At 38.1% G+C, this 15,097-nt stretch overlaps 1 protein-coding gene across 1 annotated transcript in view; it reads left to right on the top strand.

Annotated features, from left to right (window-relative positions):
- Positions 1 to 104: 104 nt before the first annotated feature.
- DCPS (decapping enzyme, scavenger) overlaps positions 105 to 15,097 on the top strand; it is a 68,749-nt gene continuing 53,756 nt past the window's right edge. The window contains exons 1-3 of the mRNA XM_053691175.1: positions 105 to 304; positions 1,856 to 2,027; positions 3,825 to 3,970. Of these exons, the coding sequence (XP_053547150.1) occupies positions 137 to 304; positions 1,856 to 2,027; positions 3,825 to 3,970 (486 nt within the window). The 5' untranslated portion in view covers positions 105 to 136. The remainder of the gene's footprint in view (positions 305 to 1,855; positions 2,028 to 3,824; positions 3,971 to 15,097) is intronic.

Below are 15,097 nucleotides of genomic sequence, written 5' to 3'. Positions count from 1 at the left end.
CGCAGGTGTAAATATTTGGTTACTTGACTGCAGTTCCACGAACATACAGCAGGCGTCGTTGTATTTTCTCTGAACTGTATTTGCTCTCCAGGCCGAGTGTGGATTTGCGCATGCTCAGACCATATCTAGGGTAACAATGGCGCTGCCCGGTGAGAAAAGGAAGCGGGAAGAAGACAGAGAGTGTGAAGCCTTTGGCAAGGGGTCAGAGCTAACAGCATCTCAGAAACATCCGCTTCCTGGTTTCAGTCTGCAGGCCGTGCTTAGGGAAAGCGCAAGGGACAAGACCGTATTCCTGCACGGAACGGTACCATCTGACCGCATGTGGGGAGAGGGGACTGTACCTTCTGATGACCAGGGGAAGGGGGGGTTGTATGCAAATGGTCAGTAGGGCTGAGATCGATGTACTGAGGCGCGGAGGAGTCTACCAAGTTGTTCCTGCTGTCTGGGGATGGCAGGAGTGTACCACCTTAGAGCTGGGGGGTGGGAGCAGTGTACCATCTGACATATGGGTTTGGAGGTGTGTACCTATAGGCTGGGAACTTGTGGTAACGGGAGCTCTAATGTGACTTGAGGAGTGTACTAACTGTGAGCTTAGGTAGGAGCTGGAGACAGGAGGAGTGCACCTGTGAGGTGGGGGGAACGGGAGGAGTGCACCTGTGAGGTGGGGGGAACGGGAGGAGTGCACCTGTGAGGTGGGGGGAACGGGAGGAGTGCACCTGTGAGGTGGGGGGGAACGGGAGGAGTGCACCTGTGAGGTGGGGGGAACGGGAGGAGTGCACCTGTGAGGTGGGGGGAACGGGAGGAGTGCACCTGTGAGGTGGGGGGGAACGGGAGGAGTGCACCTGTGAGGTGGGGGGAACGGGAGGAGTGCACCTGTGAGGTGGGGGGAACGGGAGGAGTGCACCTGTGAGGTGGGGGGAACGGGAGGAGTGCACCTGTGAGGTGGGGGGAACGGGAGGAGTGCACCTGTGAGGTGGGGGGAACGGGAGGAGTGCACCTGTGAGGTGGGGGGAACGGGAGGAGTGCACCTGTGAGGTGGGGGGAACGGGAGGGGTGCCCCACTTGTGAGCTGGAAAAGGGAGGGTCATTTCAACCAAGAGCGGGAATGGAAAGAGTGCATTGAGAGCTGGAAATCAGTGGAATATACTAAATGATAGCTGGGTATGGGAGGAGTGTACCAATTGAGATCTGGGGATATGTGAAACAAATGAAATGAGACACCATGGTAGATGCGTTGTGCAAAGAATTTGGTAAGAGGTACAGAAATGGATGAGTTGGAGGAATTTGCCACATAACCTGGTGTGGGGCTGCACATGTTTATATTTGAAGGGGATGTACAGTTGACTGTGAAAAGGGGGTTCATGTACAACTAAAACATTAAGTACCAATGAGACATGTAGTGTTGGGGTTACACAGAAATTGCAACTATAGCAACTGGGGTGTGGATGCATGGGATGAACCAACTAGAAGGACAGGAAAGCAACTAAATGTCTAGGGAAGGAAATACACAAAGTATTGCACAAGACACACCTGGTTGTGGTGTTGAGATCTTCAAGGAGGGGAGGATACAAGGATTATATTAATGAGGGCATAAAAGTGAAGTCATCACTTATAGGGGAATTATAAGTTGTCATCAAATACAGGTGTGTAGGACATATTGCGTATCTATAACTTTATTTTCTACCCTATTGTTGCCTCTATTGACGTTTACTTATAAGGTGGACACAGGTGCCCTTTAAATACAATGTTCCTATATGGCAGCAACATACTGTAACAAGCCATATGAACACTATTCTGCCTGTGTGGTTGCAGTGGTTCTTTACAGCTCACAAGATCTAGTGCCTGTTCTTTGTAGGTAACCAACGATGGCTCTGAAGAATCCAGAGATGCTGTGGTTATCTTGGAGAAGACCCCCTTTCAAGTGGATACAGTCTCTAGTCTTCTGGGCAGTCAGTCTGAGATGAAGCTCCAGTTTGTAAATGATATTTATAGCGTTTACCACTTGAATCCGCCTCCGGAGCTTAATGGTGAGTGTGTGCTCAGACATTATTTAACCACTATGAAGGAATTAAAGGGACACTGTGCTACAAAGTTTGTTTAACCTTAATTTGTTTCTAATGCCTTGTAGTACTTACTGTAGAGTATTACATTTGTGGGAAAGGGTTCGTTTATGCTTATTTTTGTTTTTGAAATAGCATTTTTTTGCTCATTTAAAACAACCTATTCTCAAGGAAACATCAATAAAAATGGGCTGAACCTATGTGTAAGGATAGTTAGGAATGGAAATTCCGATTTATGACTGGGCGCAACCATCTTTTTTAGGGGCAGAAATCTGTTTCCTCTTCTCACGTCTTATTTTCTCTCTCGCTCTTTTTCCCTCTCTCATCCTATTGTCTCCTGTTTATATAACTTTCTACAGACAATACATTTTGTTACTAATATTTTTAGTGGAGGTTTCTATGGGGGAAAACTGCTATTTTTCAAATTACAAATAAGGTAAAGGAGCTGTATGCAAACAAATACACTCCAGCAGGAAAAAATGATTATTGGGGAGACATTAAAGTAGAGAACAATGTAAATTATACACAGTTAAAATAAGCTCCATAGCAGCATTGCACTACAGAGAGCTAGATGAATGACACAATGGTTGTGTGGCTACTACCCCGCTAGATCCTAGTAGTGCATTGCTGCAGCTAAGGATATGTGTGTGCTTTTCAATAAAAGATACCAAGAGAACAAAGGAGATAAAGAAGGATAATCCCCTGAAGGTCTGTGGCACTTGTAGATATTCAGGCTGCTAAGGATACATCCGTAGAACAATAAGGTCTCAACTTCCAGAGTTCCAGTGGGGAGTACGTAGGTTTAGTTTGCACTGAATCTGTTTGGCAATGGTGCCTGAATCTACTTTTAAAGATTTGCCAACAGCCCTAGTGTGAGGATTATCACTGCCAGAAAAGTAGAAGTTGGGATTTTCCTAAATATCCCAACTTCAATTTATAATTCGACTTTTGAACAGGATTTGTGAATCCCTTGCCTTACAGCATAATGTGCACATGGATATATATATACACACATGCATGCACAGGAACTGTAACTGCCCAGAGATAGAAAACAAATCACTCTGAGACATCTCAGATGTGAGTGTCACATTTGGCTCTGCCTAAACATTAGTGACCTTTTCATCTTACTTATCTTTAAGAAGCATTTTAAGCGTTCTATCCCTGGATTGCTAAATAATTCATGGTTTGATGTTATTTTAAAGGGATATGGAACAGTGCTTTTTTTAGTAGGGGGGGGGGGAAAGTTAAATCAAAGTAAACATAAAAAATAAACGGCTTCTGTTGCTTCTTGCAAAATTCTCAGTGTAGGCCCTACCCGCCGCTGCTAGATAAGAGAACTGACATGCATTCTGTCTCTTCTGAGCATGGGCAAAAAATGACTTCCTGTTTCTCTAGTGTTCACTATACAGTAAGCCAACGCTACAAGATTTGCGATCAAGCTATATATGCCTTCCTGTGGAGACTCCAACAAATAAATTGGTGTTTTTGTTTTTTTTTGTCTTTTTTTTTTTTTTTTTTTAAAGTAAAATCCTTCTAAAATTATACATATTTTTATTATTACAACAATGAAACAGACGGTTTTATTTACCTTTTAAGTGAAACTCAATTTATACATCAGGAGGACAAACGAGTTGCCCCTGTTGGCATCTAGCTACGTACACCCACTTTTCCCTCTTCAACAAATACATTTAAATTATTTGTAGGGGTTGATGCTATAGAAATAGAATATCCTGATCAGTACTTATTCTCTATTTTCTATCTTAGAAGTGAAAACAACAATTATTTGCCCTGCAACAGAAAAACACATTAAGAAATATCAGCGGCAAGAAGTTTATTTAATTAATGAAAGTGGAGAAGACTATCGGTCGATCACACTGCCGTTCATCGAGGCTCAGAGCTTCAGCATACAGGTAATGCGGTAGTGTTGTATCTTGTAATCTGTTCATTCGGTGCTCTATATTTTATTTTCATGGACAGTTATTTTATTTTGTTCACCTTTTTCTGACGTCTTAGATTTTTTTTTATGTAGTTTTATTAGAAGCCAATGTTGGATAAATGTGAAGCAGACATATATTAAATATACTCATCCATAATTGTGTCTAGAGTGGGGTCTTACATGGGAGAGCATTATGTATAGACCAAGAATTGGTGCATCCCATTGCGTTACTGTCAACCTTGTTGGACAATCATTTAGTTTATTTATAACAGAAAAATAAAATATAGATTTAGAACATTTAAATAATATAGAAAATGGATTAGAGACCCATAGTGTATCGGCTCATTTTAAATTCTTTCATAAGAAAGACCCCATAAGTCTTAAAATTAAAGTTGTTGAATGGGTTCCCATTGACAAGTGGGATACTAATAGATTAAGATTGAGGAAACAAGAAACTTTTTTGATAAACACACTAAATAGTCTCCAACCTAATGGTCTCAATGTAGACCTAGATATACAAGCGTTTTTTACTCAATACAGAGAGAGTTTTTTTTAAGTGTTAAAAACCATAAGGGGAAACAATTCATATTGCTATAAACTGTTTTTTTTTTTTTAATTTTTAACATTTCAAACTCTTAATTCCTTTATACAACGATACGTTTAGTATAACTAACTACATATTTTATCATATATAGATTTTAACTTAGTATCATTTTTATTATATTTATATTTTGTTCACCTTTTATATATTATCAGTTAATTCGTCATGAAAATATAAATGTTTATTTAAAAGCGTTCTATACATGTATTTATATTAATCATTATTTATTCTTGGCTTGAATATGATTGGGATTCCAATTTACGTTTAGGTTGTAATAATTCACATATTCAATGTATATTACTTAGGTAGAATTTGTCCATTCATAATAGCAACAATGATTCTCTTGACACCCGCTGAGCTGTAAAAAAGTTTTTGTTTGCAAGAAAATATTTCCCTATTGATCACTACTATATATTAACGTCTACGCTTATTATTTTTTAAGAATTCTACGGAAACGGTTGGTTTTAAAAAAACATTCGGCTAGATTAAAAGTTCTGCGGTATGGGTGAAAAAGCAGCGTTAAGGCTCATAACGCTGCTTTTTCACTACCGCTTCTTGCAGGTTTAGGGGCACTGCACACTTCTTTTTGGCCGTAACGCAACGTAATTACCGCAGCTTTCAAAAAGTAATTTTTCATACCTCCATAGCGCCGGCATTACGAGTCTGCCTGGGAGGCCAAAAAGTGAGCAGTACAGCCTATACCACCAAGATCGATACCGTAAACTGAAACTCAGTAGTTATGAGTTTTACACTACAAAGCTGTAACATAAAACTCATAACTAAAGTGCTAAAAAGTACACTAACACCCATAAACTACCAATTAACACCTAAACTGAGGCCCTTCCGCATCGCAAACACTAAAATAAATTTATTAACCCCCTAATCTTCGGCTCCGTACATCGCCACCACTATAATAAACATATTAACCCCTAAACTGCCGCACTCCCGCACTCCCGCATCACAAACACTAGTTAAATATTATTAACCCCTAATCTGCCGCCCCTAACATCGCCGCCACATAGCTACATTTATTAACCCCTAATCTGCTGCCCCAACGTCACCGCCACTATACTAAATGTATTAACCCCTAAACCTAAGTCTACCCCTAACACACCCTAACTTAAATATAATTAAAATCTAAATAAAACCTACTATTAACTAAATAATTCCTATTTAAAGCTAAATACTTAACTGTAAAATAAAACCTAACCTGAGTTACACTAACACCTAACCTTACACTACAATTAAATCAATTACCTAAATTGCAAAAAAACACACTAAATTACACAAAATAAAAAAAGAAATGATCAGATATTTAAACTAATTACACTTAATCTAATAGCCCTATCAAAATAAAAAAAAAAAACTAGCCTAAACTACCAATAGCCCTTAAAAGGGCCTTTTGCGGGGCATTGCCCCATAGAAATCGGCTCTTTTTTTTTTTCTTTTTTTTTTTTTTTTTTTTTTTTTTACCTGTGTAAAAAAAAAAAAAAAAAAAAAAAAAAAATACAAACAACCCAACCAGCCCCCCAAATAAAATCCAAACTAAAAAAACCTAAGCTCCCTATTGCCCTGAAAAGGGCATTTGGATGGGTATTGCCCTTAAAAGCAATACCCAGTCAATAGGATTTTTTCACCTTTTAATTCTGATTGGCTGATTGAATTCAATCAGCAAATCGGAATTCAAGGGACGCCATCTTATGACGTCACTTAAAGGAACCTTCATTCTGCAAGAATAACAAAGAATATCCATCCTTTGCTATTAAATTAACAGTCAATTTGCTTAGATTTATTTAAAGGGACACTTAACCTAGAATGTTTCTTTCGTGATTCAGATAGAGCATGACATTTTAAGCAACTTTCTAATTTACTCCTATTATAACATTTTCTTCATTCTCTTGGTATCTTTATTTGAAATGCAAGAATGTAAGTTTAGATGCCGGCCCATTTTTGGTGAACAACCTGGGTGGTTCTTGTTGATTTGTGGATAAATTCATCCACCAATAAAAAGTGCTTTCCAGAGTCCTAAACCAAAAAAAGCTTAGATGCCTTTTTCAAATAAAGATAGCAAGAGAACTAAGAAAAATTGATAATAGGAGTAAATTAGAAAGTTGCTTAAAATTGCTGCTCTATCTGAATCACGAAAGAAAAAATTTGGGTTCAGTGTCCCTTTAATGTCATAGTGCGAAACCTTATGAAATAGTTAGACATGTACTTGATGTGATCTCCATTCAAGTTGAGACAGATAACCGAGAATAGCGTTAAATGTTTGTTGTTAATTTTCAAAGGTATTTTTTACAAGGCAATATCTTACAAAAATGCATTGCTAAGGCTTTTGTTCGAGTGCACATATTAATTATTTTTTTTTTATTTATTTTTTTTTAAATTGTCGTTTCATCTAAAAATTTGTTATTGCGTGTAAAAAAAAAAAAGGTATTGAATCCATTTATGTAAATGATAGATCAAAAAGATCCATACAAGATATTTGCGCAATTTAACACATGCACATGTTCCCTGAACAATGTTCAACATAGTAGCTTGAATGCACACAAACAAAACTACAAAAAAGGAAAAACAAATGCTATTATTGAAAATCCAAATCATGTTTTAAACATCAGCATATACATACGACTTTTAAAACCTTGCTCGATGTTAATAAGTTTGTTAGAAAATTAGCCTTAAAGAGGTTCTTTCATACCAGTGATACATTTGAGAGTTCATATGCAGAAGATCTAACCTCATGTAGTAATGATGATCTAGACAAGGCTTTGTGTTATTTTGACTTTAAGGATTGTTGTTCCTTAGAACAGCTAAGGAATTTGGAAACTAACATGGGTCTAATGTATGACGATGCTTGTCCAAAACCCATTAAAAAGATGTCTGATTTTTATCCCACTAGCTATAGGGGGCCCATCTCAATGTTTTCCATAAGAAAGTGGAACAAGAAATGATAAAATTAGGAGAAAATAATGAGGGTAAAATGTTTCACCATCATTTGACTGCCAAAGAGAGGATAGCATTAAAGGATTTGAAACATAACCAGGACATTGTCATCAGATCTTTTGACAAGGGTGGCAATGTCGTTGTTATGAATAAGACAGATTACTTTGAGGAAGCCTATAGACAACTGCAAGATGGCTATACCTACAGGAGTTTATCGTGCAATCCTATGAAAGAGTTTAGGGGTAGACTGGTGAAACTACCCGATCAGACAGTTACTTTGGGCATACTGAAGGGGGAGGAAATGAATTATCTAATACCAGAACATCCAATAGTGCCCATTTTTCATTTCTTGCCCAAGATACACAAGGTATAGTGGCTATCAGATACTTTTTGGACAGACGCAAATGTTTTTGAGGAATTTAAAATCTTCCTATGTGAGGTAGCTGAGTTCCTGTTAAAACACAAATTTTTTTTTATGTTTGATGGTGCCTATTTACAGATTTGCGGCACAGCAATGGGGGCCAAATTGTCCCCCTTGTTTGCTAATTTGTATGTGGGATGGTGAGAACTCCACTACCTCTATGGGAATGCCAACCCTTTTAGTAACCACATTATACAATATAATAGATTTATTGATGACCTAATATTCATTGTAAAGGACACTTTTGAGCTGGATGGACATTTCGTAAACCATCATCTGGAAATAAATACACACACACACACACACACTATATAGATCTCTATATACATAACAAAGAAAATAAAGATGGAGGTGCACCTGACAATTTCTAATGCGCTATCAAAAGGTGCTAGCAGTCCTAAAATGAAATACAAAAAAGTGAATAGAAAGAACAAGTACCATGAAAAGTATTTGTCAAAGAAGGACCAAGGCTGCACCCAAGATAACGGTTTTATTACACAAAAAGTGAACTTATTTGGAGTAAGTGGGAAGTTCTTGTTCTTTCTATTCACTTTTTTACACACACACACACTATAAAAAGTCTACACACCCCTGTTAAAAAGTCAGGTTTATGTGATGTAAAAAATGAGACAAAGATAAATCATTTCAGAATTGTTTCCACCTTTAATGTGACCTATAAACTGTACAACTCAATTGTAAAACAAACTGAAATCTTTTAGGTAAAGGAAAATAACAAACTAAAATAATATGGTTGCATAAGTGTGAACACCCTTAAACTAATACTTTATTGAAGCACCTTTTGATTTTATTACAGCACTCAGTCTTTTTGGGTATGAGTTTTTCCGCATGGCACATCTTGACTTGGCAAGATTTGCCCACTCTTCTTTACAAAAACACTCTAAATCTGTCAGAATGCGAGGGCATCTCCTGTGCACAGCCCTCTTCACATCACCCCACAGATTTTGAATTGGATTCAGGTCTGGGCTCTGGCTGGGCCATCCCAAAACTTTAATCTTCTTCTAGTGAAGCCATTCCTTTGTTGATTTGGATGTATGCTTTGGGTTGTTGTCATGCTGAAAGATGAAGTTCCTCTTCATGTTCAGCTTTCTAGCAGATGCCTGAAGGTTTTGTGCCAATATTGTCTGGTATTTGGAACTGTTCATTATTCCCTCTACTTTGACTAAGGCCCCAGTTCCAGCTGAAGAAAAACAGCCCCAAAGCATGATGCCGCCACCACCATGCTTAACTGTGGGTATGGTGTTCTTTTGGTGATATGCAGTGTTGTTTTTGCGCCAAACATATATCTTTTGGAAGATAGTTCAACTTTGGTTTCATCAGACCAGAACACCTTTTGCAACATGCTTTTGGGAAACTTCAGATGTGTTTTTGCAAAATTTAGCCGGGCTTGGATTTTTTTTTTTTGTAAGAAAAGGCTTCCGTCTTGCCACTCTACCCCATAGCCCAGACATATGAAGAATACGGGCGATTGTTGTCACATGTACCACACAGCCAGTACTTGCCAGATATTCCTGCAGCTCCTTTAACGTTGCTGTAGGCCTCTTGGCAGCCTCCCAGACCAGTTTTCTTCTCGTCTTTTCATCAATTTCGGAGGGACATCCAGTTCTTGGTAATGTCACTGTTGCACCATATTTTCTTCACTTGATGATGCCTGTCTTCACTGTGTCCCATGGTATATCTAATGCCTTGGAAATTCTTTTGTACCCTTCTCCTGACTGATACCTTTTAACAATGAGATCCCTCTGATGCTTTAGAACAGGGGTGTCCAAACTTTGCTCTCCAGAGGTTTTGGAACTACATTTCCGATGATGCTCAGCCAGCATTTTATCTAGCTTAGCATCATGGGAAATGTAGTTCCAAAACCTCTGGAGAGCAAAGTTTGGACACCCCTGCTTTAGAAGCTCTCTGCGGACCGTGGCTTTTGCTGTAGGATGCGACTAACAAAATGTCAGGAAAGGCCTACTAGAACAGCTGAACTTTATTTGGGGTTAATGAGAGGCACTTTAAATGATGGCAGGTGTGTACTAACTCCTATTTAACATGATTTTGAATGTGATTGCTTAAGCTACATCCCCAGTTATAAGAGGGCGTGCACACTTATGCAACCATTTTATTTTTTTATTTTTATTTCCCTTTACCTAAAAGATTTCAGTTTGTTTTTCATTTAAGTTGTACAATTTATAGGTCACATTAAAGGTGGAAAAAGTTCTGAAATGATTAATCTTTGTCTCATTTTTTTTTTTTTTTTTTTTTTTACATCACAGGAACCTGACATTTTAACAGGGGTGTGTAGCCTTTATATATATATTGTTTTTTTTTTTATATATATGTATGTGTATATATATATATATATATATATATATATATATATATATATATATATATATATATATATATATATATATATATATATATATATATATATATATATATATGTATATATATATATATATATATATATATATATATATATATATATATATATATATATATATATGTATGTGTGTATATATATATATATGTGTGTGTGTGTGTATGTTAGAGCTGCGCATCTTCACCTGTCTCACGATTCGATTACGATTATCATCGTAACGATTCGATTCTACGATGCATCGCGATGCATCACGATTACTGCACTATTTTTGCCCATTTTTTTAATTTTTCAGAAAAAAAAATTCAAGCAGTCAAAATATTGAAATAAACTCTTATTTTATTAGCTCAAAAAAGGACAATCTTCCTATGGCAAAGTCTGAACACAGCAGACAACAACAGTTTATAGAACAGTAAATACTAAATGGCAATTTTTGTATTGGTTTGGAAACAATATTATGGCATCAAACTGTAGTTACAGAGTACGTAGTGTAAAAAGTGCAGTGCTCACAGTGTACTTCAATAAAAGAAAATATTTAAATGTATATATTATATATTAGTAAGTAGTACACTATACACTTGTAAAGAAACATGAACAACAAATAAATGTCTAACCTATCTATGTTGGTTTTAATTTCTTTACTTACTTAGTAATAATAGACATTAAATTAAAACCAAAATAGATAGGTTAAGATTAAGTTACCACCATAATACATTATTTGTGTGAAAATTGTCCTCAGAAAACAAAACATAAATCCCTTATAGGTACAAAATTACAGGTGCACTCCACTGTGCCTTCATGACTGTCAATTTGTGGCAAACAAACATCACGTGAATCTGGAACACAACACACAGCACGGAGTGTGCACACAACACACACATGTGATTGTGACATATACAATTAGTTTACACAGTTACAGACTTACAGTAGTACTAGAGAGACATTTAAAACAAGTAGCATTGAACTGAACTACTATAACTACAGTTTCTTCTTGATTGATTATATTATCATTATGGGATCACAAATATAATTAGTTAGTTAAAGCTAACTGTTAAAGCAGTACTACACACAACTGAACACAGTGAACAGTGACTGAGTCTGTCACTGAACACAGTACACAGCAGTCACACACAAAGTAACAATACATAAAAAAGCACACAGACATCAAGGAGTAAATCATGGTGAAGAAAGGGTGGCACGCCACTCACCTGAGGTGTGTGTGCTTTATTTTTGTATTGTGCTGTTGTGTGTGTGTGTGTGCTGCTGTACTGTCTGTAGGGTACAGTATATTTGTGATCCAATAAAGATTTACTCAAGGCTTTTCCTTCCCCTAATATAGTGGTTTGGCTTCAGTCTCACTCTCTGCACACTCATAGACAGTTAGACAGTCACTAGACAGACACTAGAGACACAGTGGGGGACACACAAACAAAAACATTCAAAGGCACCACAGCCAGTCAGCCACAGTCACACTCACACACACTCATAGACACTTAGACAGACACACATACAAACAAAAACATTCAAAGGCAGTTAAGGCACTCAGTCTCACACACACTCATAGATAGATAGATACAAACAACATTCAAACTGTCACTCACTCAGTCAGTCGTGTAGTGTACTAGTATATTTTGTGATCCAACAAAGATTTACTCAAGGTTTTAAGCTTCATTTTTCAAATATCTATAAGCTATATAACAGTAACAAATATAAAATAACTTAACAGTAGTCTGCACTGGGCAGTGGGGCACACAGCACTTTCTTCTGGATGTGCCAGAAAACATTAAATATTAATATAAACCTGAATCACTACTCAGAAAGAATTATGGAATATGTAGGTTTTTCTGTAAGAACACTAGTTGATCCACATGCTCTGGTTTGAGGGTGCTTCTTTTTGCCGTTACCACATCTCCTGCAGAGGAGAAAACCCGCTCTGCAGACACGCTTGTACCTGGGATACACAAGTATCGCTTTGACAAATGAGAGAGGAGGGGAAATATGACCTCATGTACATGCCACCAGTTCAAAGGGTCTTCAGTGAGAGGCAGAGATGGGGCTTTACAATATTTCTCTATTTCCTCTTCAGCCTTGGCATAGGGGGTCTTGGGTTCTATTGTACCTTCAGTGTCAGTGAAAGACTGTCCCAGCAAAGTCATGAGCAGCGATGGGTGATTCTTCTTCCAGAGTTTCTTTTCCCTCAGGCAGTGGCACTTCATCCCCGTTTGTCCTCCTAGATGTAACTGTACTAGTACACTCAATCTGTGTTTGAACAAAAGAATAGAAAAAATAGCATTCATTATTACCTCGAGCAGCCAGCCAGCTAATGCTATGTGTGTGCTCAGAGAGACAGTAACAGCTCACATCTATTAGGACTCGGGAGTGGACAGAGGAGGAGGAAAGTTGACTGACTGTGGCGTTTTCGAACTGACTTATATAATAAACCTTGTACTCATTAAACTAGCTACTAAGCAAGCTACTGCTAGCTAGCTAAGCCTATTTTGTTATGGATGGTATGTTTTATGTTTGTTTTCAATTTATACATTTTTCAAGAAACATGATGCAATTAAAATTACCTCCAAGGATGCAGCCTCCTCAGTCACTCCTCTGTATATCTTTAATCTCTCCTCCTCTGTGAGAATAAAAGGCAGTCCCTTAAAACGAGGATCCAGGGCAGAGGCTGTATAAAGTATCTTCTTCTCTGCCTCACTGCTGTACCTCTTCAGGAGATCTATTTTGATGGCATTCTTGATCTCATGGATCATGGGTGTGTCTCCCATGGTGTCTGTCATGTTCTGGAGCAGTTGTGCATTTAGAGGGGCAATGAGAGAAACAGTTGGATTGCGCTCTTCTGACATCAGTGTGGTTGCATCTTTCATTGGCTTTAATGCACTCACAGCATCCTCTGCATTTGACACATCTGTTTCGTTGAGAGTGCAGAGATCTGACTCACTTTTTCTGACCTCTGGAGACAACAATGTGGCACAGATTGCAGGTTGCTGTTCTAGGAACCTCTCGACCATGTCATATGAGCTGTTCCACCTTGTCACATCAGTTATCAGCTTATGATTCTTCAGGCCAAGACATTTCTGTTTTTCTTTCAGACAGTGGTTTGCTGTAGTGCTGCGGTGAAAAAATGTTGATATTCGTCGCACTCTGCCTAAAAGCCTGGAGAGCGTGGCCACTTTCAGCGCCCGCTGGGATGCGAGATTCAGTGTATGGGCGAAGCATTTTACATGAGGGAATTTTCCAACTTGAGCAGCAACAATCATGTTCGACGCATTGTCGGTCACAAGCACTACAGATTTATCGGACAGCTGCCATTCTTCCACGACACGAGACAGTAGCTCCGCCAGATGAGAACCCGTGTGAAACTCATAAACTGCTCTCGTTTGCAGCACATGCGACAAGATCTTCCAGTCCTTGCTAACGTAATGTGCAGTTACTGTTACATAAGACTCCGTCGTGACTGAAGTCCATGAATCACACGTTAATGCGACTCGACTGGCTTGGCTCATTGATGCAATTACCTGAGCTTTTGTTTCGTGGTAGAGTGCAGGTATAACGTTTTCTGTTAAGTGATTGCGTGACGGGATCTTATAACGTGGCTCTAGCGTCTTCAACAGGTTGCGAAACCCAAGGTTTTCCACAACAGAGTAAGGCCGTAGGTCCTTCGCTATGAAAGTTGCCACAGCTTTGGTTATTCTCTTCCCTTTTTCAGAGTTGGGCGGCAAAGTTGACAGCATTGCATCAATTCTTGGCTGATGAGCTTCAGCTAGTCTTGTTATTTCCTTGGCAGTGGCACTGGCGGCAGCGGCAGGGGTTAGCATCTCAGAGTGAAAACGTCTAACGTGATTTCTCAAGTTAGTAGTATTCCCTAGGTATTTAATTTTTGTGTGACAGGCTTTACAAACCGCGTGTGTCTTGTCCAATTCGTGCTTTCCAGTATGTTCATAAAATCCAAAATGTGCCCAGATGCTTGCTTTTAAAATGCTAGGTGCATTTTTTTCTCTCTCTATCTTTTTTGTCTCCCTCTGTCATTTTAGCATGACATGTACATATGTGACGGATGATGTTGTTGTCAACGTCGAACTCTGTCAGTGTTAAAAAACAAAACAAAAAAAACCACTAAGTTCAAGTTGTCAAAATGTCAAGCCGCAAATGTAAAATCAACAAGTACTAGTAACTTCAACTACTTGCCAATGCCATACATTTTGCCAACATAATTTTTAAAACGAATTGCATTGCAGGGGACATCACTCACTGACACTAAGTTACTGTAATATATTACACACTTAAAGGTGCAATGAAACCCAAACATTTACTTTCATGATTCAGATAGAGAATACAATTTTAAATAAACAACTTAACTAACTTCAATTATTTAATTTGCTTAATACTTCTCAGATATCATTTGTTGATGAAATAGCAATGCGCAACACACAGTGCATGACACAAGGAGGAGGCGATGCATTTCAACAAAGCATAAGCAAATGATATAATAGGGAAAGTTGTTTCAAATTGCATGCATTTTCTTGAATCAAAAATTGGGTTTTATGGCCTTTAGTTTAGTATGTTTAAAAATGCAGCTTTTAGCCTTGTTAAATAACTTATAAAACAGGGATTGGGTTCTTCGGATTGGCATGTGGCATCTTTTAAGAGAGCACTCACCACATGCATTTGCATTGCATATATAAAATTTATTATATTAAATAAATAGTATAATATATATATATATATATATATATAT

The sequence above is a fragment of the Bombina bombina genome, chromosome 8 (genome assembly GCF_027579735.1).
Source record: "Bombina bombina isolate aBomBom1 chromosome 8, aBomBom1.pri, whole genome shotgun sequence".
In the NCBI taxonomy this organism is placed as follows: domain Eukaryota; kingdom Metazoa; phylum Chordata; class Amphibia; order Anura; family Bombinatoridae; genus Bombina; species Bombina bombina.
The sequence above is the reverse complement of the archived record's forward strand: the minus strand, read 5'-3'. Positions and strand labels throughout refer to the sequence as shown.